This window comes from Lycium ferocissimum, chromosome 12 (assembly GCF_029784015.1).
Source record: "Lycium ferocissimum isolate CSIRO_LF1 chromosome 12, AGI_CSIRO_Lferr_CH_V1, whole genome shotgun sequence".
In the NCBI taxonomy this organism is placed as follows: Eukaryota; Viridiplantae; Streptophyta; class Magnoliopsida; order Solanales; family Solanaceae; genus Lycium; species Lycium ferocissimum.
In genome coordinates, this window is record NC_081353.1 from 6,051,777 (window position 1) to 6,077,970 (window position 26,194).

General features: G+C 38.8%; 1 protein-coding gene across 3 annotated transcripts in view; it reads left to right on the forward strand.

Moving 5' to 3' along the window:
* The first annotated feature begins 222 nt into the window (after positions 1–222).
* LOC132040082 (DNA mismatch repair protein MSH7) overlaps positions 223–26,194 on the forward strand; it is a 28,669-nt gene continuing 2,697 nt past the window's right edge. The window contains exons 1-15 of one of the 3 annotated variants that reach the window (XM_059430699.1): positions 223–617; positions 1,057–1,567; positions 3,163–3,258; positions 3,373–3,428; positions 3,749–3,815; positions 4,075–4,170; positions 4,429–4,560; positions 4,660–4,693; positions 4,795–4,842; positions 6,516–6,712; positions 6,796–6,922; positions 7,010–7,287; positions 23,472–23,663; positions 25,021–25,450; positions 25,526–25,622. In XM_059430699.1, coding sequence (XP_059286682.1) covers positions 391–617; positions 1,057–1,567; positions 3,163–3,258; positions 3,373–3,428; positions 3,749–3,815; positions 4,075–4,170; positions 4,429–4,560; positions 4,660–4,693; positions 4,795–4,842; positions 6,516–6,712; positions 6,796–6,922; positions 7,010–7,287; positions 23,472–23,663; positions 25,021–25,450; positions 25,526–25,602 — 2,568 coding nt within the window. In that variant the 5' untranslated portion in view covers positions 223–390 and the 3' untranslated portion in view covers positions 25,603–25,622. The remainder of the gene's footprint in view (positions 618–1,056; positions 1,568–3,162; positions 3,259–3,372; positions 3,429–3,748; positions 3,816–4,074; positions 4,171–4,428; positions 4,561–4,659; positions 4,694–4,794; positions 4,843–6,515; positions 6,713–6,795; positions 6,923–7,009; positions 7,288–23,471; positions 23,664–25,020; positions 25,451–25,525; positions 25,623–26,194) is intronic. The other 2 variants (XM_059430697.1, XM_059430698.1) reach the window with 2 other exon arrangements.

A 26,194-nucleotide genomic window follows, 5' to 3' on the forward strand; every position in this document is an offset into this window, starting at 1 on the left:
ATCGAATAAGAATTATTATCCCGGGATAAGTTTTGGGATTAACTTTATCCCATATTTGGTTTGAGGTATTAATTAATCCGGTGATAACTTTTACACTAGAATCGTGAAATTAGTTATTCCATATGATAAATATAAAAGTAAATATAAAAAGAGTTGCTTTTGGGACAGATCATGACAGACCAAAAATGAAAGTAAGCCGGGCGGACGGAGTAAATGTCAATGAGATCCAAGGGTAACCCACCGTTGGCACGCGGACGTGACAGTAGTCCGGGGTGATAATCCCTTTTTAGCCTCCCCTTTTCACAGAGCTTACATAATTATACGCTCCCCCTTCCAATTTCCAAAAGCTAAAATAATTCTTTGGTGCCAATTCTCCTTTCTCTGTTTTCGATGCAGCGGCAGAAGTCTATACTCTCCTTCCTCAAGAAACCCTCGCCGGAGAACCAAACCTCCGGCAAATCTCAAAGTTCCTCCATAGACCTTAAGGACGACATTTTGGGAACTGAAACTCCTCCCGAAAAGGTGCCACCTCAGATTTTCCATGATGAAAACAAGTCTTCTGTTTTCTCTTTTATTAAGCACAAGTTTATCAAGCTTGATTCCAGACACCTTCAACGGTATCACTTTTCAGATTTGAGTGCTTACAATTTTAATTATCCACTCTCTGCTTTGTCACTGTGTGCTCTGCATAATCTTATTCATACTATACCATGTTGTAAATTGCTGTTTTCTATTGCTATAAGCCTTGTCAATATTACCTAAATACTAATTGACTGCTCTCCGTTATTCCTATTTGCTAATTTATTCCACTGAAAACAAGGGTTTACATTTTATATCCCACTCACTATCAACCGAGTTTATGTTAAAGGTCCTGTGGTTATGCTTCATTTTTCAGTTCTTAGATTTTGCTTCTCTTTTTTTTTTCTTGCTCACTGGTTCCTTGCTATTTTGGTGGCTATTTATTATGTTACACTTGAAAATGTTAACTGTCATTTCATTTTATTGACAGAATATGCATACTGTCGTGTGATATTAACTACTCTTTGATGTGTACAGGGATCTAGTGAAAGATGATCCTTTTACGATCTCCTCAAAAAATGAAAGATCAGTGAGTGCTTCTGTTGCCTTACAATTAGGCACTAATAAAGGTGTTGTTAGTCCTAATGGAAATAGTAATCAAGAATTAGTATCTCTTATACCCAGTGATGATCATTGTTTTGGGCCAGAAACACCAAGTATGCAACCTCAATTTGTACCTGGATTAAAGCGAGTCCGAGATGACATTAGTGATTGCTTTTCATTGAACGCAAGCAAGAGGATTAAACATCTTGAGGGTTTGAATTTTGGAAGGAAGAACCTTGAGGAGGAGTTTGAAATGACTGGCAAGTTTGATTGGCTTCATCCATCTCAAATCAAGGATGCAAATGGTAGAAGGCCAGGGGACCCACTCTATGACAAGCAGACACTATATATTCCTCCTGATGTGTTGAGAAAAATGTCCGCTTCTCAGAAGCAGTATTGGGATGTCAAACGTAAATACATGGACATTGTGCTTTTCTTTAAAGTGGTTAGTTCTACTTTATATTCTTCTTTCCCGCTTCTTGTATGTTATGCTACTTCATTCTTTTTCTTTCCAGTGCAATAAGTTTTTGCTTTTAGATAGTTTAAAATGCTGATTTTACTTCACCATATTTAAGAAGTTGAGCTATAAGATAACTGCAAATAGTAACGATCCAGATGGATAGGCTTGTGAATATTAACTGAATTACCTAAAGGCTTCTAGATGGAACTTGGAAAATAGTAATACCGCTGGGAAAAAGCCTTTGAAGTCTTTCCACACGCATCAGATCTATTTTTTTCTTGTTATTTTAAGGTTAATTTTCTAACAAGATGTTGCTAGATGGTATAGCTTCTAGGATTTTCTAGGAAATGCAGATTGTCTCCTTGTTCTTTCTCTTGGTATAATTTAATGCATTAAGCATTGCTAAGTTTCTTGATCAGCATTTTTAGGTCTTCTCTTCTTCTGTAGGTCATATATGTGAGAAATAAAGGCACAGGAAAAATATTATTAAGATGCTTAACTTTACTGTATTATCCCTATTTATACTTATATTCTACACAGTACATAATGCACCTTTTCAAATGTGGGACACTAAGTCTACTATAAACATTGACTATCTAACACTCCCCCTAAAGCCGGTGCATATACATTTTCCAAAGGGATACTAAGTCTACTATATACATTAAATATCCAACAATATATTTGTATCATACATTACTCTAGGTCTCTGCTTACCTAGTAAAAAGAGTAACAGTATGAGGTTTATTGTGGAAAGAGTTCTTAATTTAATACAACTATTGCCTCTTGCTTTTAGTTATCTGATGCGTGTTTCTTTTTCCTCTTAGTCATTTGCTGATTTGAAAGTCTTTGTTTTCACATATTAAGATTATTTACCTTTACTACTGAGTATCCTGATTTGAACTTTGAATACCATAGAATACGAGATTTTTAATACATCTTAAATAGTAGTTACCAGGTTTACAAGGTCGTGCTTTTAACATTTGACAGATAAATCACATGTGATATTGGTTCCTCAATGTTTAAATATAAGAATTATTGAAATTTATTATTAGATGGGTAGCAATGACGTTACTGTTGATGGGATCTATTGGGAAAAAGAGGCCTTACTGTTGATAGGATAAATAAATATTTGTTAGATGTTGTGGATTATCCAACCAATCTCATGAGAGGATTTATTTGTGGAAAAAAACCTTTGGGATACATGTATTCATTCGTTGTGGCTTAGGAAACACATGTTTGAATCGTTTAATATATTTTGCAATTCTTTTTTGGAGAAAAACAGGGAACAATATGAGTATTTGGAATGTGAGGTGGATCCACTCCTAATAGTTTAAGTGGATCCACTCCTAATAGTTTAAGGGCAATATAGGTGAAGATACTTGCACTATAAGAGCTAGGATAGATTATTCTATATATGGTTAGACACTTCGACTTGAGAAGAAGAAAATAATTAGTCCTACTTTTAAATGATTTATGGTTTGTCTTTGTTTGATTTTCAATACTGCAATTTTCTTTCATTTCAAAATGCACAAGGTTCCTTATATGATATAGCTTTCTCTGAAACATTGATGCTTTAAAAGGGGAAATTTTATGAGCTGTATGAGCTAGATGCTGAAATTGGTCACAAGGAGCTCGATTGGAAAATGACACAAAGTGGCGTGGGAAAATGTCGACAGGTATGCTATACATAGGTCACTTGGGATATCTGTAGAGGTAGTTTTGATAATTTGCAGGTTTAGTTTAGTCTTAGTAATCTGATTCATGGACTTATTTTCTTGCTTTTCTGTCAGGTTGGTATATCTGAAAGTGGGATTGATGAAGCTGTTCAGAAGCTCCTAGCGCGAGGGTAAGAGTTAGAAGTCTCATTTTTGAGATCCGTATCTTTTTTCAGGGAAACAGGCTAACAGCTTTTGCTGCTACTGATTTCCGATTTCCTACTTCCTAATGACACTGCAAGTTTATCAGTTATTAGAATTGCTGATATGTTTCTTTGTCTTGGTCATTCTTTAAGAAGTCCTCACTATGTCACCTTTTCTGCATGGACTATGACTTATGTTAGTAACAATTAGCAACTGACCACCCTGTTGATAATTTTCTTATTTAAGTGTCTTATTCTCATATGATGGTATCTTGTCATTTATCTTGAGTTTATCTAACAATTTGAAGGTACAAAGTAGGACGGATGGAACAGTTGGAAACATCTGAGCAAGCAAAATCTAGAGGCTCTACTTCTGTAAGTGCAGCATGAATTCTTTTGGTTTACCTAATTCCTTAAAAACAGTGATAGTCCTTTTACAGTTATAAATGTGATAACCAAGCAACAGAAGATACATTGAAGCAATTAATTCATTGAAAAAATCTGAATTCTTATATTTTTATGGATCTTTTCGTTGAGCACTCATAAATTTCTTAGCTTGCTCATATGAGCACTATCACTGGTCTTTGTTCATCAAGGCATTGAGTGATTTGATAGCGAGAAATATCTTTTTCAGGTTATTCGTAGAAAACTAGTTCATGTACTCACCCCTTCTACGACAAGTGAGGGTAATGTTGGGCCTGATGCAATTCATCTTCTTGCTGTTAAGGAGGTCAGTATCTTTTTAAATTAAAATTGAGGACATTGCCATGATAGAGTCTGTTAATTCTGCATGCCAGTAGAGTTGTCTATTATATGTGCAGAATAAAGCTTTATGCAATCTTACGTTTTCTTTCTCTCACAAAATAATTAAAAGAAAGCTTTTTTTATTTTTTTATTTTTTGATGTTCATATGCTCATCCTTGTGTTACAATGTGAGACTTCAACTGAGGCAGATGATTAAATGTTTTTCTTTCACTATGACATATAGACTTGCAATGAGCTGGAAAATGGTTCAACTGTTTTTGGCTTTGCTTTTGTCGATTGTGCTGCTCTGAAAGTTTGGGTAGGTTCTATTGGCGATGATGCATCTTGTGCAGCTTTGGGGGCTTTGCTGATGCAAGTACGACAGTTTAAGATCTAATATCTTTCTTTGAGTAGCTTAATAGATGTGCGATTTGTTTGGTTGATTATTGTATGTTGCTCTCTGTTGCATGTGTAGGTGTCACCGAAGGAGGTTATATACAATGCTAGGGGTATACATTTTTGTTAAATTAGACTTTGAGAGGATTATTTTGTTCTCTGGAAATAAATTTGTTGAGCCTGACATCCTTATCTCGCGCTTCCATTGTAACAGGTTTGTCAAAGGATGCTCAGAAAGCACTGAAAAAATATTCATTAACAGGTGAGGATTTTCTTGTTTCTTATAAGTTGCTCACTGTATCATGAAACAGCTGTGGTGTGATAGTTCTTTCCTGATTATCTAAGGCAGTTTGTCCTGCCTATCATGTGAAGAAGCTGTTTCTTTCTGTGTTATGTGAAAGCCTGGATCTTCATATTGTTCCATTTAACTTTTTCCCTGAAAGCCATGTATGTAGTCTTTATCCGTCATTTTTCTATAGCACGTAATGAGAAGTGGCCTAAATCCAATTCGTTTCATTTGCTCTTTAGCACACTTGTTCTTTCTTTTTTGTATCAGTTCGTATCACTTTTCTACATTCGAAACCCTCCAAACAGCTCAACTCTATTCAAAAGAATATTTAACGGCTTCAAAAAATGACATTGGGCTCAATTCTATAATTTAATACGCGGTCTGGGTCAAAGTCAACAAAAACGTCAACCACGAGCCCACATGCTCAAACCTTGAAACAAAATTTGTAGCTGGGTTATCCATAACCCCACGAGTCTAAATCTATAATTAAATTTTCATTTTGAATTCATTTAGTAACTCAAGTCATAAATTTACCAATTCTAGGGTTTAAACCAAAAACTTCCAAATTCCACCATCAAATTCCATATTTTAATGGCTAAACTTTGATTAGAATCATGTATACTTATCATGGGTAAGAATCATGTATACTTATCATGGGTAAGTGTGGAATCATTACCTTGAGGTTCTATGATGATCCAAGTAAAAAATCCCATTAATCCCATAACTACTTCGTCCAAAAATGGTGAAAGAATGATAAAATCCCGAATTCTGTCCTTTTTATACCTTGACCAGGTCCTTCGCAAATGTGGTCCTTCTCTCTGCAGCTGAGGACCAAGCCCATGACCAGGTTCTTTCCAATTGCAGCCTTGCACTCCGCAATTGCGGCTCACCAGCCTCAGACCTACACCAGCACTATTTTTAGCTAAAAAATGTACCGAAACCCACCCGAGCCCCTCGGATCTCAACCCAAGAGAGTCTAGTTTAGGCTCAGAGCCTGTTTGGACGGGCTTATAACTAATGGCTTATAAGCATAAGCCATAAGTTAGGAATCCTAACTTACGGCTGTTGTCTTATTTTTGTTATTTTGGCTTAAAAATAAGTGCTTAAAAGAAATTTTTTATCTTACCCAAACACTACAAACGTGCTTAAAAGCTATTTTGTCTTAAAAAGCATCTAAAATAAGACAATTCAAACAGGCTCTAATTTTGCTAACTTTTCCACCAAAATAGTGGGAATTAAGATCTCTAAATTTCAATTGCACTGCCATGCCTAATTATTTCCTTGTCTTTAGGGCTTAAACTGCTCTACGGATGTGGGGTACTTCCAACTCCAGAAATTTTGGGCATGGAGAGGAAGGATAGTGTTGATGGAGTGGCCATTCATCAGATCTCTTAGATACACAAATCCTGAACAATTTTTTTTTTTCTAATGTGTTTCCATGTGGATGTTTTTCTTGACCTTGAGTTCTGTTATAAACTCAAACAGTATCATTTTTTATTGACATGGGGCAATCAAGAAAAAGAATTAGGAAAAGCAAAAGGGAAAGTTGAAAAGAAGGAAAAAGCTGGGGGTGGGGGTGGAGGAGGGGGATATGATGGAGTTTTCACTTTCTTAGGTCTCTTGATAAATTTCCTTTGTCCATTTAGGTCCTGCAGCACCACTCCTCTCTCCAGTTCAGCCAGGTTCTGATTTTGCTGATCCTGCAGAAGTGAAACATTTCCTTGACTTGAAAGGTTACTTTAAAGGATTTTGTAATAAGCGGGATCAAACCTTTGATGGAGCGAACCATGATGTTGCTTTATGTGCTCTTGGGAGTCTTGTTTATCATTTAGAGCGATTGATGGTAAGTCTCTGAACCGTGGCCTATTTTCTGTGTGTAATATGTGTGGTATTATTTTGGTGATTGTTTTGTTCTGAATTTAACAGTTAGATGAGGTCTTACGTAATGGTGATGTTCTATCATATGAAGTCTATAGGGGTTGCCTCAAAATGGACGGACAGACACTTGTCAATCTTGAAATCTTCAACAATAATGCCGATGGGAGTCCATCAGGCAAGTGCAACAATTTTTGGTCAAATCAAAGCTCTGTACTCATTCTAAGGCACAGTTCTGGCAATTATATTTTCTTTTGTGTTTCAGGTACTTTATACAAGTATCTTGACAACTGTGTTACATCACCTGGGAAGCGACTTTTAAGAAACTGGGTTTGTCATCCCCTCAAAGATTTAGAGAAAATCAACCATAGGCTTGATGTGGTTGACAGACTTGTTGAAAATTCAGACGCTACATTATCCACTGCTCAATATCTTCGCAAGCTTCCAGATTTGGATAGGTTGCTTGGACGGGTTAAGGCTAGCATTCAATCTTCTGAAGCACTCCTTCTGCCCTTGATTGGGGCCAAAATATTGAAGCAACGAGTAAGTCTTGTTTGACATAGGAATTTGGTTTGCTTAGTCTGTGGTGCAGTTATGCTCCAAAAGAAGCTCTCACTACATGTGCAGTTTGCGAATCGGAAGAGAAAAATGAGAGGAACTCGGCTTGATTATTCCCTCAAGCTATTTGGGTTTAAATAGCTAAGTTTACATGTCCTAAAAAGGAAAGGAAATCAATAGAAATCAATTCCTAATTACATATATTCTACCTACTATATCTACATATATGCTAGAATATTCGCAGGATCCTAACACTCCCCTCAAGCTGGTGCATACAAATTAATACACCAAACTTGCTACATATATAACTCGTTCCGGGACCGGTTAGAGACTTGGCAAATATGTCTGCAAGCTGATCACTTGATCGCACGAACCGTGACGATGTCTCCTGAGATTACCTTCGATGTCTCCTGAGATTACCCCTTCTCTCTGACAAAATGACAATCAATCTCTATGTGTTTGATCCTCTCGTGAAACACTGGATTTGATGCAATGTGAGTGCAGCTTCATTATCGCACACAAGTTCCATTCTTTAATCTCTCCAAATTTCAACTCGTTCCGTAGTTGCTTGATCCATATGAGTTCACATGCCGACACTGCCATAGCTTGATATTTTGCTTCTACACTAGATCTAGCAACCACATTTTGTATCTTACTTTTCCATGACACTAAATTTTCCCCAACTAGAAAACAATATCTAGAAGGGGATTTGCCTTTTGGATCGAGCTCGTCGCACCGGGCTTGCCTAGTGCGGGTTACCTCTTCTATGTGGTTTGCAAGCTATTGCACAGGAGTTGGGTTTACCCTGTGCGCACCCGAAGGGTAGCGGCTGCAGGTTCCCATGTCATCAGAAAAAAAAAAAGAAAAAAAGAAAACAATATCCAGAAGTGGATCGTCTGTCCCTTCCGAATATCCAACATTTTTCTCATGTCCTCGGCCTTAATAAAGTAGTCCTTCCCTGGAGCAAATTTTATGTATCGAAGAATACGAATAGCTACATTCCAATGGCTGTCACAAGGAGAATTCAAGAATTGACTTACAGCACTAACCGGTAAGGTATATCAGGTCGAGTCACTGTGAGATAATTCAACTTTCCTACCAGCCTTCTATACCTTCCAGGATCGCTAAGAGGCTCCCTTTTACCTGGTAGGAGCTTAACATTTGGATCCATTCGAGAATCAATTGGCTTGCAATCTGTCATCCCTGTCTCCTCAAGAATATCAAGTGCATAATTCCTCTGTGAAATGACAATTCCTGATTTGGATTGAGCAACCTCAATGCCCAAGAAGTACCTCAATCGACCAAGATCCTTAGTCTGAAAGTGCTGAAAAAGGTGATGTTTCAATTTGGTAATTCCCTCATCATCATTACATGTGATGACTATGCATCAACCTGCACCACCAAATACATGCACAAACCTGGAGCAGACTGATGATAAAACACAAAACGATCATCTGAATGCTAACCATATAATAGCTTGTTACCAGTTTAAAAAAAAAAAAAGCCCATATAATAGCTTGTTACCATACAACTGACCTCACGTGAAAGGAACATCTGAGTATGAACAAGAGAGTCACGATACTTCACTTAACTCAAATAGGAAAGGATCATCTTAGGACTTTATCTCGCTAAATGCGAGATGGACATACGCACTCACTTCACTATAATCCTCATTGGTGCTTCCCGCACCTGTATTCTAGCTGTCTATATGATCTTATCCTCGTGAAGGCTATAACGTTCATAACTTAGTTCACCTTAACTGAGTTTCTACACCCCGATTCCGATGACATAAAAAATATAGTCATCGAGTCCATCTTAGGCAGTGACCTATAATCCCTTTAGCCTTACTTTGCAACCTGTCAATATCAGCCCATCTGAGGGAGAGGCTCTAATCCCATAATGACAACTTAGTGACTTGACCTTGGGAGTAATACGCTCGAATGACAAACCGAATCATGAACACGTAACATATTTCCTTATTTAGCTTATAGATGTTTATAACATGAAGCTAATATATTTCTAGAAACTCTAGAACTTTTCAACGATACCTTTTGAACCTTATCCGTATAACTTATCTTCAATAAAACTTATGACCTGTCAACGATAGCTCGAAACTGGTCATTTGATTCATCTTACCGTTTGATCTACAACCCATTAACCACCACCGGAAGTTAGCCATACGATGATCCTACACATCATTCTATCGCCCATTAGCGCTCTTTAGAAGCTATCAACATAGTTCACCTTAAATGATTCTCTATACTAATTTCGACCATATGAACTATCGATATCATTTGTCTTAGCTACTGGTCTATAATTCCCTTAACCATTTTTTAGAAACCATCAACATCATTCCACCTGAAGGGAACTCTAAACCCGCAATGATCATTTGCGAACTCGACCTTGAGCATAGTATGCTGGAGTGACAACCACTTTATAGATGTATGACATATTTCTTATGCGACTTATAGAACCTTTAGCGTGGGATCAATACTTTATAAGTTCTATGCTTCGTGCTTATATAAGGAAACAATAAACGCACGTAATGACACTTTAGAAACACACAGACTTAGTGGCATCAGACGCTAGATCATTTATAAGAACTCGGTAGCCAATGAAGTACAATAGCTCTAGAAGGCTCTTTAATGACAAGAACATGATGCTTATAAAGAGACTCAATTACCGCGACATAACACATAAGAAACCTCAAGGATGATAAGAATAGAGAAACCCTACATATGAACAGAAGGTCTATGACACTTCAGAATATTGCTCGAATAGTATGTAAAATCTTCAGTAGTAGGGAGTTCATAGATTCTATAGCAAAAATGCTCTCTGCCATGGATCCCGAGGTAAGTTTCAAATCCCCATCCTCCAACACTCTCTCTCCTCCAAACTCAACGCAGGTCATCGGAATCTCTTTTCCGACCTGAATTTCTGAGTTTCTCTCTCTTCTAAACCCTTTTTGATCTTCTCTATCTTTCTTCTAAACTTTCTCTCACCTCAAAACCCTAACCCTTTCTTCTCCAGCCCTTCTCTGAATCTTCCCTCTCCATTTTTCTTCTAAACTTTCTCTCTCCTCAAAACCCTAACCCCTTCTTCTCTAGCCCTTCTCTGAATCTTCCTTCTAAACTTACTCTCTCCTCAAAACCCTAACCCCTTCTTCTCCAACCCTTCTCTGAATCTATCCGAACCCATTACTCACCACCTGCGACCTCTGCTGCCCTCATAACAGACCATGTCAAACCTTTCTTCCTTCATTATGGGGATAAATCTTTTGAGCTAAAAAACATTAGGGACAATCAGTTCAAATGGTATTCTTTGATAGAAAGGGGCAGGAGATTTACAAGCAAGATCAATATGGATGCACATAACTTAAGATGGGTGTGCGAGGCACTTATACAAGCATCAAAAGGTTCTGGTTGTCTTTACAGAAGGTGGGGAAGAAAACAACAACACAATCTTTACAGAGTTTATCAAAATTTCAATGTATATGGCAGATTCGTTCATCCAGAGCGGCAGTGATCATCCCGTAGATTAACTTCAACAGTGGGTGGACAGATATTGCGGAGAAAATCTTACGATTTCTGGGGAAGAACATCACGTTAGGGCCACCACCTCCTTTAACAAAAACTTATCATGCAGCTACTTCCATTGATAGTTGGCCGGAGCTCAGCCAGTCAGCAAATGGGGGTGCTGAGTTTGAGAAACACCCTCTATACAGAAGCTTAGTGGGTATCTTTAACGATCCATTCAATCACAGCCCAGACCCGGAGATAATCAGGAAATGGTTCGTCTCTAGATGGAAAATCACTGCTGGGATCAAGGTCACTCCAATGGATCATAATTGTTTTCTCTTTGAACTTCCTTCCAGACAAGAGGCTGTGCGAGTAAAGGCGGGGGACTGGTTTTGGAGTGGCAGACACCTATCCCTCTCTTGGTGGTCGCTGAAGTCCAATTCATCGCAACCAGCTGCAGATAACATGTGGCTGAAAGTTTTTGATATTCCACTGAATGCATGGTCATCAGATACCTTCGAGCGAATTGGGAATCAGTGTGGCGGTTTCGTAGGAGTTGATGAAGACACTAAAAACAGATCCCATTTCTTTTGGGCTCGTATTTGCGTTGCAAGCTCAGGCAAGAAGTTTCCGGCGAGTTTAAATTTTGAATTAGATGGATGGGTCTATGATCTTACAGTTATTTCAGAGAACTGGTCTTCTCCTTTAATTGCTGGACAATCGAAGGGTTTGCTTAGGTCTGAAAAGCAGATAGGGCCAGCGTCTTGTGCAGAACCACGTGGCATCTACGCTAATAAGCCAGATGCGCAGCACGTGAGGGGTCCTGCAAAGATTAAAATCAATTCAAAAGATTTAGTGGCTAATGGGCCGGCCCAAATCAACTCAAATAACCTAAGCAAAAGGAAGTTTTATAAAGGGAGCACCTCAATGGCCTTGAATAGCAGCTACTATTCAAAAGGCCCAACAAAAGGGAAACACCACAAGTGGCCCATCAAGTCCCAACATTGGAGAGTATCTGTGTCCAAACTCGACCCATGCAGCTTTAAACTGTCAGCTTCTCAAATCAAAGAATCCTTAGACACCCTTGCGTTGGAAGTTCAAGCTTTGAAGCTCAGGGATTTGGAAAATATGGAGGGGGAAATTTCTTAATTGGAAGCAGACGATGAAGCTGATAGGGCAGACTCTTTGTTAGGTGTATGCACTAAAATCTCTCCAATCTCAGACTGTCCTCCTCAGGAAGAGTCGGAGTCTGATTTTTCTTTACTCTCCTTCAATAAGTTTCTTCCTCTAGTTTGGCATGGCGAGCTTCACAATAAAAAAATTGACATTCCGGAGGTGGTGACAACTTCTAAATGGACTAAATTGACTATGATGAACACATGCAAAGTGTTGGGAGTGAATGTTGCAGGATTTGAGCATGAATTATTTGACATTATTTTGAGAATAGAGGAAAGGAAAAAAGCACAGCTACTCGTACAGAACAAGAAAACAGGGGAATCCAACAAGAAGGGGAAAAATAAAACAGCAAGTGAACTCAAAAAATTGGACTGGGGACTCCAAGAAAGCAGTGGGAAAAAAGAAAGGGGCAGGTCTCAAAAGGTTCTCTCCATATGAGAATCAAATTACTCAGCTGGAATGTACAGGGGCTTAATGAAAAGAAAAAAGAGAAGCACTTTGAAATCTCTTATTCACAAATGGGGTGCAGATATTATATGCTTACAGAAAAAAAAAAAATTGAGGAATGGAATTCTTCACTAATCAGTCAAATTTGGGGGGATAGATGGATATCATGGGCAGAACTCAAAGCTATTGGCACAAAAGATGGAATCTTAATGATGTGGGACAAAAGAGTGTGGAATTGTGTTGATTCTGAAGCCGGGGTTTTCTCACTTTCCTGTAGATTTGAAAGTCTATCTGAGGACTTCAAATGGGTTTTCACGGGTGTCTATGGACCTCACACTAATCCAGAAATGGAGGATCTATGGCTAGAATTAGCATCTGTTAGGGGTTTATGGTCTGATCTGTGGGTGATAGGAGGGGATTTCAATGTCTGTAGATTTGAAGAGGAAAGAATGAACTGCAACAGAAGATGTAGGGCCATGCAGGGGTTCTCTAACACAATCCTGGGCTTGGAACTGATTGACCCTCCACTTCAGGGAGCTCAATTTACTTGGTCAAGAGGGGAGGAGCCTTTCCAAGCCTCAAGAATTGACAGGTATCTCATCTCACCTGAATGGAGTGAAATGTTCAATGCCATTAAACAGTACACATTGCCTAGAGTACTCTCAGATCACAGGCTTATTATTTTGGAGAGTGGGGATTGGGAAGCTTCACCCTCTTATTTCAAGTTTGAGAACATGTGGTTGCAGTCGGAGGGCTTCATTGAAATGGTAAGAGGCTGGTGGAACTCTTACATTGTTTTGGGCACTCCGGACTTTGTTCTCATCCAAAAACTCAGAAATCTCAAAAGGGATATAACTAAATAGAATAAAGAGGTATATGGGAAAATAGAAGTCCAAAGGAACAAGGCTCTAATGGAATTGGGGAAGCTGGATCAGGAGGCTAATTTTAGAACTCTATCAGAAGAGGAGAAAATGCAGTCGCTCAACCTGAAAATGCAACTTCAGCAGATTGCCATTGCAGAAGAAATTTCATGGAGACAAAAATCAAGATGCTTATGTCTTAAAGAAGGAGACAAGAATACTAAGTTCTTCCAAAGAATGGCAAACTCTCACAGGAGGGGTAATTGCATTGACAGACTAAAGATAGGGGATGAAATGATTGAAGACAGAGGAAAGATCAAGGAGGGTATTCTGGATTATTTTCAACAAGTCTACAAAGAGACAGAAACTTGGAGACCTTCAGCTGTTTTTGAGGGACTTGCCTCTCTTAGCACAGTAGAAAGGGAGGAGCTTGAAATTCCTTTTTCTGAATTAGAAATCTCAGTTGCTCTCATGGCTTGTGCCCCAGGCCCGGATGGCTTCACTATGGCTTTCTATCAGAAATCTTGGGACTTTATCAAATCAGACTTGGTAGCAGCTCTCAATTTCTTCCATCAGCACTGTCAAATGGTAAGATCCTGTAATGCTTCATTCATTGCTCTAATCCCTAAGAAGAAAGGAGCAGCGGAACTCAGGGATTTCAGGCCTATTAGTCTTATTGGCAGGGTCTACAAACTGCTAGCAAAAGTTCTAGCTGAGAGGTTGAAAAAGGGGGTGGGATCTCTGGTTTCAGGGCAACAGAGTGCTTTTATGAAAAATAGGCAGATTACAGATGCTTCTATGATTGCTAATGAGGTGCTAGACTGGAAAATTAAAAGCAGAGTCTGGTATCCTATGTAAATTAGACGTTGAGAAAGCTTTTGATCAACTTAACTGGGCTTATCTTGTCAACATCTTGAAACAAATGGGTTTTGGAGAAAGGTGGATTAGGTGGATTTATTTCTGCATATCAACAGTAAAATTCTCAGTTTTAGTGAATAGAAGTCCAGTGGGTTTTTTTCTCTTCTCAAATGGGCCTTAGGCATGGTGATCCTCTCTCTCTCCTTTCCTTTTCATCCTAGCTATGGAAGGACTCTCAAAGTTGTTAGCTAAGGCAAAAGAACTCCAATGGATACAAGGTTTCCAAGTAGGTTCTTGTCCCTCCACTTCAATAACTGTTTCCCATCTATAATATGCAGATGATACCTTGATATTTTGTGGAGCCGACAACCAGCAAGTCTCCAACCTCAACATTACTCTCATGTTCTTTGAATCCATCTCAGGCCTTCATATCAACATGCTTAAGAGTACCATTTACCCTGTTAATACAATTGCTAACCTGGAGGAACTTGCTAGCATCCTCAGCTGCAAAATAGGTTCCCTCCCCACAACTTATCTGGGACTTCCTTTGGGTGCTAAATTTAAATCAGTTGGAATTTGGAATGGTGTTATTGAAAGAATGGAGAAGAGACTGGCAACTTGGCAGATGCAATACCTATCTATGGGAGGTAGGCTTTACTCTTATCAATAGTGTGCTAGACAGCATCCCCACCTAATGTATGTTACTTTTTCCATTGCCAAGTTCGGTTCTAAAGCAGATTGATAGGCTCAGAAGAAAATTCCTATGGGAGGGCAACAACAATACTTACAAATTCCCCTTGGTAAAATGGCAATCTGTCATTCAACCCAAGGTCCATGGAGGGTTGGGAATCAGAAATCTAAAGCTTCATAACAGAAGCTTGCTCATGAAGTGGTTATGGAGATTTGGGCCGAATGAAGCAGGTTACTGGAGGGGCATCATCATTAAAGCAAAATTTGGCATTGAAGACCACTGGAGGCCGAAGAAGAGTAATGAACCATATGGTGTGGGGGTGTGGAAATTTATCAGTAGTCTGCAGGAAGACTTTTTTCAAAGTGTCTCTTTCAAGGCTGGGAATGGGCTCAAAATTAGATTCTGGCTAGATAGATGGCTTGGGGACACTCTACTGAAAGATTCTTTCCCCTCTTTGTTCTAGATAGCCTCTAACAAGCATGCCACAATTGCTCAATACCAGGACAACAACTGTTGGAGTCCAATTTTTAGAAGAATTTCAGAAGAAACTTGCAAGATTGGGAAATCAATGACTTCCTCAATCTTCTAGCAACATTGAAGGGCAGACATATGGTGGTTGAAGATACAGATAGAGTTCTTTGGGGCAAAGCAAAGGATGGAATTTACACTGTAAAGGAGAGTTGTAACTACTGAGAGCTCTCAAAATGGCATTCTTGAGGAATGGCCTTGGAAACATATCTGGAGAACTAGGCAGCCTCTCAAAGTCTCCTGCTTCACTTGGACTGCTCTTAGAGAATCCTGCCTAACACAAGACAATCTCAAGAAGAAAGGAATAATTCTTATTAATAGATGTTTCATGTGTGGGCAGGACAATGAAACAGTAAACCATCTATTTTTACACTGTCCTGCAACAGCTGACCTTTGGCATTTGTTCTACTCCTTAACTGGGCTTCACTGGGTAATGCCCTTATCCATGAAAGATGCCTATGCAAGCTGGTCACTGTGGAGAGTTGGAAAAACCATCAAAAGAATCTGGAGAATGATCCCTACAGTTATTTTTGGGTGTCTCTGGAAGGAGGGAAATAGCAGATGCTTTGATGGAATCTCAACTCCTATTAGTACTCAGATGCTTTGATGGAATCTCAACTCCTATTAGTACTCTCAAGGCTAGATGTTTAGAGTGCTTATTTAGTTGGCATTTTCTTACCCATGTAAACAGTGTGGATACTTTTTTGGATTTTGTTAGTTCCCTGTCTTTAGCTTAGCTTAGTACCATAGGCAGGATTCCTTTTGGCTGTTTTATAGTTTTTTTGTCTAAGTTTGCTTCCCGTTTTGATTGAAGCAGCTTCTTTTGCTCACCTGTAACCTTGCATCTTCTTGATGCTTTACTAATGACATTTGATTACTTTACCAAAAAAAATATCGCTCGAATGATCCTCTACTTAGGGAAAGCTTGGAACACCTATTCCGATACGGTTCATCTTAAGTAAAGTCCTATATCCCAATGATGGTAATTCTGGAAGCTAACAATATGATTTATCTTAGATAGGAACTATAATCCACCAATGATCACACAAGGCTTATTGGTATGATTTAGCTTACGTAGGATACTAAAACTTAATAACGATCATTCCGGAAACTTATCCTTAAGAGTGGACGATTGTTCAAAGTGACGGTTCGTAATCACATGGCATAACTTCTATTCGACTCATGAAACCAACAACGTGGAACTGACATACTTTTAATAATCCCTAGACATAACAACCTATACATAAGAAACAAGAAACCGTAGGTCTTGCCGTAGCGACGAAGGAAAGAATAGCCTTACGTACCTTAACTCCGCCCTTGAAGGACTTACAACAAGTCAATCCTTTCGACCAGCTTCAAACCTGTTTAAGATGGACTAATATCATATCACTGATAGCGCAATAACACATAACAACTATTCCAACAGTCTCATGACATTCTACAGCTATACCAATAATATTATCAAGCAACCAAGGAGCGACAAGCTCCAGAGGCTATAATTCTATGGTACACTTCACACCCAACCTCCTTTTAACAACACGCAAGCTCATCACGAGCTACCAGACCCCTCCCGATCTCCATACCATCAAAACATCCCACAATTAACTCCTTATCAAAAAACATCCCGCAATTAACTAAAAGCAGCAAATAAAACTCGAACCCACAGCTTCCGATCACCGTCCCATGAGTTCTAACCAAAACCACATCTAAAAATACTCAGACGAGCTTATAAAAATAGGGATAGAGGTGACAACTACCTTGGCTGTTCCAACCTTGAAACTCCTTTAATTATTTAATTACTATTCTTGAAGCTCCTTCCCACCAACTGAAATCAAGGAAGATCAGTACAACACCATATAATAATAGAGCGGGAATCCAAGTTCAATCTTGAAGTTACTTACCTTAACATGGGCTGTTTGTATAGAGCAAGCCCCAGGAAACTCTAAGGATTAGAGTTCACTTCAAATACTTGAGCTATGGAGAGGAGAATAGGGATTTTCTTTGCTGCTTTGAGCTATAAGCTATGAGAAAAAAAAGAAGAGAGGAGAATCCATGGCTGCTTTGCTAGGGTAGAACGTTGATAGAGAAGAGGTGGCTGGTTTATCTTGGAGAGAGGAAAATAAATGACAACATCAGGAAGGGATCATGTATATATTTCAGCCCTTAAATGGGCTTGGGCTGATTGGGCTTGGACTGTCCCATCTCACCTTTCCCTTTCCCTTTTTATTTGGGCCACTCATTTTAAGTAGGTGATGCACCTACTTGTCAATTACTTAAGCTAGAAGGTTGCTGATTTCCTCTAAGCCCGTGTCATCCTCATTTAATAAGTAGGACGTGAAACAAGATCTGGAAGGGATCATGTATATATTTCAGCCCTTAAATGGTTTTGGACTGCCCCATCTCACCTTTTCCTTTCCCTTTTTATTTGGGCCTCTCATTTTAAGTAGGTGATGCACCTACTTGTCAATTACTTAAGCTAGAAGATTGTTGATTTCCTCTAAACACGGGTCATCCTCGTTTAATAAGTAGGACGTGAAACAAGTAGCTCAAGCAAGTAGGGTGTGTAACGGTGTAAGCAAATAGCTCGAGCAAGTAGGATGAGTAAGCAAGTAGCTCAAGCACATAGGACGTCTAAGCAAGTAGGTGAAGCACATAGGTGACACACATAGGTGAAACACACAGGTGAAGCTAGTTGGTCGTCTACCTTTGTCCGACGTTTCAATAGTTTATGAATCTCATTTACCTTAACTAGACTTAACATTTACATACACTTGGACCCTTAAGACAACAACTACAACCTTAATCTTCCACATTGAAGTAACCTCGTCGACTTCAACTTAGTCTTACACACGTTGAGAAGTATGGGGTGTTATAGTAGACTATGGCGGGATCCCCAAAAGAAAGATGGAACTGTAGAACCTCAGAAATGCCTAACTTTTCAGCAGAAGAGGATGTAAAGTAAGGCTAACCTTCAAAGAAAGTAACATCAACGAACATAAGGTATTACTGGAGGTTAGGTGAGAAGCATCAATATCCCTTCTGTACCCTTGAATAACCGAGAATGATACATTTAAGAGTACGAGGAGCCAATTTATCTTTTCATGGAGTGAGAATGTGGACAAAACATGTGCTCCCAAAGACACGTGGTGGAAGAGAAAATAGGGTTGACTCGGAAACAAAACAGAGTTTGGAACCTGATTTTGAATAGCAGAGAAGCATACGGTTAATTAGATAATAAGAGGTACCCAAAAACGCAATGGAACATTTGCTTGTATGAGAAGCGTGTGTGCAGTCTCAACAATATGCCTATTCTTTCTCTCTATGACCCTATTTTGTTGTGCAGTGTAAGGACAAGATGTCTGATGAAGAATTCCATGGGAAGACATAAATTGTTGAAATTGAGATGATAAATATTCACGTGCATTATCACTACGAAAAGTGCGAATAGAAACACCGAACTGATTTTGTATTTCAACACAGAAAGTTTGAAATGTGGAAAATAATTCAGAACGATCTTTCATTAAGAAAATCCAAGTACATCTTGAGTAATCATCAATGAAAGTAACAAAATGCTTAAAACCCAACATAGAACTAACTCTATTAGGACCCCAAATATTAGAATGAACAAAACAAAAAAGAGACTGCAAGATTATTAGGATTACATGGAAAAGTAAGTCGGGTGTGCTTCCCCAATTGATTCGACTCACAATCTAACATAGACAAGCTAGATACTATCTTTTGAAGTTTGGATGATCTAAGGTGTCCGATTCGTCTGTGGATTAAATTTGGAGTGTAGGAGACCGAACACACTGTAGTGGAGCTAGAGAATTGAGATAATAAAGTCCATCTAACTCACGCCCTTCGCCAATCAACCTTCCCGTATTGAGGTCCTGTATAACAAAGAAGTTGCTAAAGAATGAGATGAAGCAATTTAAAGCTTTAGCCAAACGACTAATTGACAGAAGGCTAAAAGGACAACCAGGGACAAAAAGAACATTATTCAGAGTCAAAGAAGGTAAAGGATTGGCTTGACCGACTCCGGTTGCCATGGTTTGAGAACCGTTAGCTAAGGTAACAGTGGGAAGGGACTGAGAAAAAGTAATATTAGACAATAAAGATTTGTTTCCAGAATTGTGGTCAGAAGCGCCTGAGTCCATAACCCAAGGGCCAAGTCCGGTGGATTGTGAGATACAAGCAACAAGATTACCAGTCAGAGCAACGGAAGCTATTGATGGAGATGTCTTCTTACTCGCCTGATACTTAAGAAAGTCATTGTATGCTACCTCAAATAAAGAGAACAATTAATTGGTCGGATTACCAGAGGATTCAGTCTGAGCAACATGAACATTCTTTGGTTTACCATGGAGAGAGGAGCACACATCACGAGTATGGCCCAATTTGTTACAATACCCTCACCTTGTTCGAGGTTTCCCAGAGCAGCCTCCATGTCGATTTCCAGTCTGAAATGCAGTTTGAGATCCTAGAATGGAAGAGTCTGCAGGTTTCACTGGCTAGCTAATCCTTAATTAGTTTAGAACAAGTAGGGGCTCAAGGGTAAGCTCTCTAGATCCTTCCAATATTCTCACATTTCTGCCAGCTCTTGGTACATATCATTTATGGGATTTATATGTTTGACATGGATTTCTTTCTATTTAAGCATCCACCACATGATTTTTCTTGGCACTCGATTATATTCTTTTTCTAGTTCAATTGGATATCCTTCTTCCTCTAACTATAAAATCCATATGTCTTGTTAGCTAAGGTAGTAGGCAGTTTGTTGTTACCTTTAAAAATATCAAACTTATTCATTCTCTCCAACTTGAATCATATGGAAAGTATAAATAAGCAATTGAATGGTAATTATATAACGAATGGAGTCCGATTCTGCATGTTTTGATTACGGAAAAGCATTATGTAAGTTGATTATACTAAATTGGCCAGCTCAACTTCAGTTTTGATTGCTTTGTCCTTCTGGTAAAATGCTAAAAAAACAACTGCCAATATTTCTTTGGTCAAGCGGTTCTTTATCTCAGATTTACCAATTAATCATATCCACTTACTTTCATGCTGTGGACATATTCTGTTTCTTATTTTATTTCACGACTATTACAACAAAAGTGTTAACCTACATATCCTTTTTAGCGCTTGATATTTAATCCTATAAAATTTCCTGAGGACAGATCATTGGTGTTAATAGATAATGACAAAATTATCAACTCTAAGCAAGTTTCTTCATTTTTTCTTCTACTTTTTCTTCGTGTCGCTCTCTTCGTGTTGTTTGTCATCCATATCTAATACTCCCTCCGTTTCAATTTGTTTGTCTTACTTTTCTTTTTAGTCCGTTTAGAAAAGAATGTCTCTTTCCTTTTTTGGTAACTCTTAATTCCAACTTTTCACATGGCATGTCTAAGACCACAAGATTAAAGGACATTTGTTACATTCTACATATCTTTAGTTTAAGACCACAAGATTCAAAATTCTTCCTTACTTTCTTAAACTCTAGGCCAATTCCAAGCCAGACAAACTAATTGAACCGGAGGGAGTAATGAACTTGCTTGATTATTTCCAACTTTTTCCTACTTGAGCAATGGGCATTACCTGAATCATTTTGCAAGTCCAATAACGTAGATATATTTATGTCGCGACCCAATTTGTTTAAGCGGCGATGACACCTGACTCAATCTGTTAGGCAAACCCAAAATCAATAACAATCCAACATGATATTAAAGAGACCAGATAATATCTTAAAGCAGTTAAATATCGTATGGAAGCAAAGCTAGAACCAACATAGTGCAGAACAAACCTAAGTTGCTCGGACTCGGGTACGGGTATCCGACACGGGTACGGATCCGAGTGTCGGATTCGGCAAAATCTAAATTTTAAGATTTGGGGGTGCGTATCCATGTATGGATACGGCCTACGTATGCCGGGATTCGGCTAAGAAAATTTAAAATTATAAAAAATAGATCACGTCTTCGTTCTTCCTTCAAACGAGAAAAATAAAGCCATTCAAGGCCTTCCATCGACTCTCCATCTATATCGCTGCTATTGTTTACCATCCGAACTCAGAAACATGACATTGAATTCTTGGCTTCTTTGAAACACGAAGCAGCAAAAATGAGACAAAAGTACTATAATATTGAAGGCATGCCATTTCCCTTATCTTAAATCCATTTTATCTTTAATTTTGAGAAATCAAAATCTCAATTTTCCCCCCAAATTTGTAGATGGACTCCAGTCAGAGTATCCGAAGTTGGTTGAATGTATCCCGGACGTATCCTGCTCCAGCACCCGTATCCCCCCGTATCGAGACGGGAACAACACCAAAAACGAAGAGTCCGCGCAACTTAGGAACAAACCATTACAACCCCCAGGAACTGGTAGTATATGTCATGAGCGTCTAAGATAAAGGGATAATACAAGTGTCAACAATACTGTATTGTCCGGAATAGTGAACATTTCAAAACATATTAAAAGACTCTAAGGTGCTGGGGAGGGTATCAAGCAGCTCACCACGACAGTTTCAATCAGCTCCTCGATTCACTTATTGGCTCTACTGTACTCTGTAGCATGGACCAGTATCTGCACAAAGTGCACCAAGTGTAGCTTGAGTACACCAACACGTATCCAGTAAGTATCGTCAGCCTCCCCCAGCGAGGTAGTAGCGAGGGCTAGTCTGAAAACACTCACTTAAATAACTTGTGCAGTAATAGCATAATCTGGACATAAGTAAAGCACAAAACAACATAATAAAGTATGCACAAATACATCAGAATGAGATATGCACAAATACGACATATTAAGATATGCACAAACACGAGTCAGGAATCAGGAATGTATGATAAAGACTCGACCTTTTACTCAACATAGCACTCTCAGTGCACTAATCTTGCGTGCACATCGCTCGGGTTATTTAGTGACTCATGAGGGACAGATTCATACCCATAGGCCGCACAAACAACTCACATCTCAAATCATAACTCACACATCTAGGTGTATTTCAAGTATGCAATTATAAAGCATACATACAACGCCTGACTGACAGCTAAACATGTAATCAAACATGCACATACCTCATAATGTCAAACTAGTATGAAAATATGATGCCTATAACATTATTCTAGCATGGTATAATGTGTCATGGTATAGAAAGGAACATGTAAAGCATGTATGACAATAATACCCTATACCTCGTATAACAATCATAACCACGGTAGTCGCATAGATGCTCGTCACCTCACATATTTGGTACTCTCACATATATTAATAGTATATGTTAAACAATATCAATATGGGAAATTCCTCGTTAAGGTCAAAGCCTAAGCTTACCTCAGTCCGAAGTAACTCTGGCCTTCTCAAATTGCCTTTCCTCACCCTGAATCCTCCAAATAAACTCGTTATATTCAAAAGAATATCTAGACGAATCCATTGATGTCAGTTCCATATTTTTAGTCTCGGTCAAATTACGAGTCCAAATCTACTACTAGATTTCCAATCCGACTTCAATTCAATGTTCAAATCCTCAGATTACACTCTTAAACCTAGGTCAAAATACCCCAAATTCACCATTTCAAATTCGTGTTTTAGTTGTTAGATTCAATGGGTAATCATGAAATATAGTCAAATCAAAGTTTAGATTGGTTACCCCAACTTTGTAGATGAAATCCCCTTCGAAATACTGAAATAGATTGCTACCATACCTACACGTACCTTTGCGCGATTGCGGTCTAGGCCAAAAATCTATTCCAGCGTTATCGTGCCCAAGAGTTCGTGGTGGTCAACTGAGACCAATAGTGCGATGGCGCTTAAACCAAAAACCCTTCAACAGGCACTGTGGCGCTTAAGCCAAAAGCCCTTACAATAAAATTGCTTCCTTCTCTTTTTAATTAAAATTAAAAAATTCATATGCTCATTGAAGAAAAATAATGAATATTCGTATGATATTCTATGTGCTTTTGAACGACTCATTCCTGGGTATTTTTGTCCTCACTGAAGAATTTTTCTGGATCACTTGGGAATTTTTCTTTCATCTCTATTGATGTGGTCAATATAACCTCTGTTTCACTTAAGGTTGTCTTTTTGATACTACAGGTGAAAGTGTTTGTGTTGCTCGTTAAAGGGCTACGGATTGGGCTGGATTTGTTAAGGCTGTTGCAGAAGGAAAATTTGACATCTTCCCTAGCTAAAGTGGTTTGCTTGCCTGTTCTAGATGGTGACAACGGGCTTGATAAATTCCTCACCCAATTTGAAGCAGCAATTGATAGTGACTTCCCCAATTTTCAGGTTTGTGATACAAGATTCTTTGGTTCTTCCCATGTCAAGATTGTTTTGGACCATTATATTTAAATCTTTTTAATCTTCGAATTGATGAGAATGTGCTTGCTATCTTTTCCTTCGTCTTTTCTTTATTTTCTGTGAAGCATCGGAAAAATCCCCTGTGGGTACAGGTTCAAAATTCCGGATACTGTGGACCCACCCTCTACCCTCTAAAGAAAAAAGAAAATGTGATTGCTAGTTGGTTATCTAATGATGTGTGTGTTGTTGAAGTCTGGCTGTTAATCTAGTCAGAGAGTTTTCCTAAATCTGCATTTTCAAGTTTTTTGATTGGTACTGGAAGGAACTGTTACATTGGCAGTCCTTTATTGTTTGGAAAGAAGCAATGTTTGAGGGCTTTGGGAAACATAGTGTATGATTGACCTTTATATGTGCTTTTATACTCCGCAGTTCACAACTTTATTTCCTGTTTTCTCTAACCAAAATTATTGTTTATGCTTGATTTTGAAACTTTTCTGGATTAGCTAGCCTAATAACAAATTGTAGACAAATACTATGATTGGTTAGGTTCTCGTTAAGTAGAATGTATAATATGGCTTGCTTGCTGGTCATGTTTGTCTTTGAAGCCCAGTGTGAATAACAGTCTGCTGCTTCCAGGTAAAAGCATCATTTTGGTACTGTAGAAAATTGCTTCCTTTCCCCACAGCTGTCCACAACCTCTACATCACCCCCCTCCAAAAGAGAAAAAATAAACAGTTTGGGTGTGTTCGGTATGAAAGAAAATGTTTTCCAGGAAAATAAGTGGATTTCTTATTTTCTTGTGTTCGGTACGTAAGCAAAAATTATTATCCTAAAAGTATTTGTAAATAATCTTGACAAATACTACGGGTGGGGGCGTGCGGGCTGGGTGGGGGGGGGGATGATGGGGTGGATGGCGGGGTGGGGGTGAAGATGAGGTGCGCTCGAGGGTGGGGAGAAGACAATTAATCTGGAATGCCACTTATGCGACTTGTTTTCCCTACTTCCATTAGGGAAGTCATTTTCCTCATTTTTAAGGAATTTGTTTCCCTAGAGAAAATGTTTTCCAACATTTTTGACCAACCGAACATGAGAGATTTGGAAAACAGAAAAATGTTTTCCTCCATACCGAACACACCCTTTACCTGTCAGTTCATGAATGCAGCTCCCTCACTCACATCCCTATGTAGTGGTCTGGTACTTCAGTTTGATGCTTAGCCATAGTTGTATGCATTATAAACCTAATTATACAATGCTTTGACTGTGTCCTTATGGCGAACCTGTTATTTTACTATCCTCATCCTGCAGAGGGCTGTGTCAGTAATTCCCTCTTCCTGTGCTGTGCCAGGACCATAATGCTACTGATTTTGATGCTGAAACGCTATCCATTTTGATGGAGTTATTTGTTGAGAAGGCTATTGAGTGGTCTCAAGTCATTTATGCCATAAGTTGTGTTGATGTGTTAAGATCATTTTCCATTACTGCAAAATTTTCTTGTGGAGTTATGTGTAGACCAGTGATCTTGCCTCTTTCAAAGCCAACAAATTTCTGCAAAGAGACTGGTGGACCAACACTAAACATCAAAGGGTTGTGGCATCCATATGCTCTTGGTGAAAGTGGGGGACTGCCTGTTCCTAATGATCTCCATCTTGGAGGGAATATGAATATCTGTTATCCTCGTACTTTACTATTGACTGGACCAAATATGGGTGGAAAGTCAACTCTTTTACGTGCCACTTGTTTGGCCGTCATAATGGCTCAGGTTCATTCTTCTCTAGGTTCGGAATTTCTATTATCTATTGATTTCGGTTGTACTTGGCTTCTGAAGTTTAACGATAGCTATTTCACTGCAGTTGGGTTGCTATGTGCCTGGAGAAACATGTGTGCTTTCACTTGTGGACATCATCTTTACCCGTCTTGGAGCAACTGATCGAATCATGACTGGTGAAAGTAAGTTCCATAGGAGTGCTTATTATTTGAACTACCAGTCCTCCCCCTTTTTACCTTCGTTTTATTATCTATGTAGTAATTCATTCTTTGGGCGGATGTGTTTCCTAATTTACTAGGAGAAGTCTAGTTCAAGATGTCTTCCAGTGTCTCCAAGTTGTTCTAGACCACTGTCCCAAGGAGTAAGAATCAGAAAAATAAAAGAGAAAAGAGGAAAAGGACAATCTAGAAGAGGTCTATAATTGGCTGCTTTTGGAATATTGACGTGACAGTCTTCCTCGTCGTGACTACTCATCTTGTGGAATATCCTTTTATCACAACAACATACCCAGTGTAATCCCAAAGTGGGGTCTGGGGAGGGTGGAGTGTACGCAGACCTTACCCCTACCTTGGGAGATAGGGAAGTTGCTTCCGAAAGACCCTCGGCTCAAGCAAAAGCATGACAAAAAGGGGGTCAGATACGAATTAACGAAAGTAAAGAAGCAATGGCAAAATACTATAGCTAAGCATTATAAAGAAAAGTAACAGTAACTGCAAACTAATACGATAAACGAAGTACAACAGACAAATAGTCA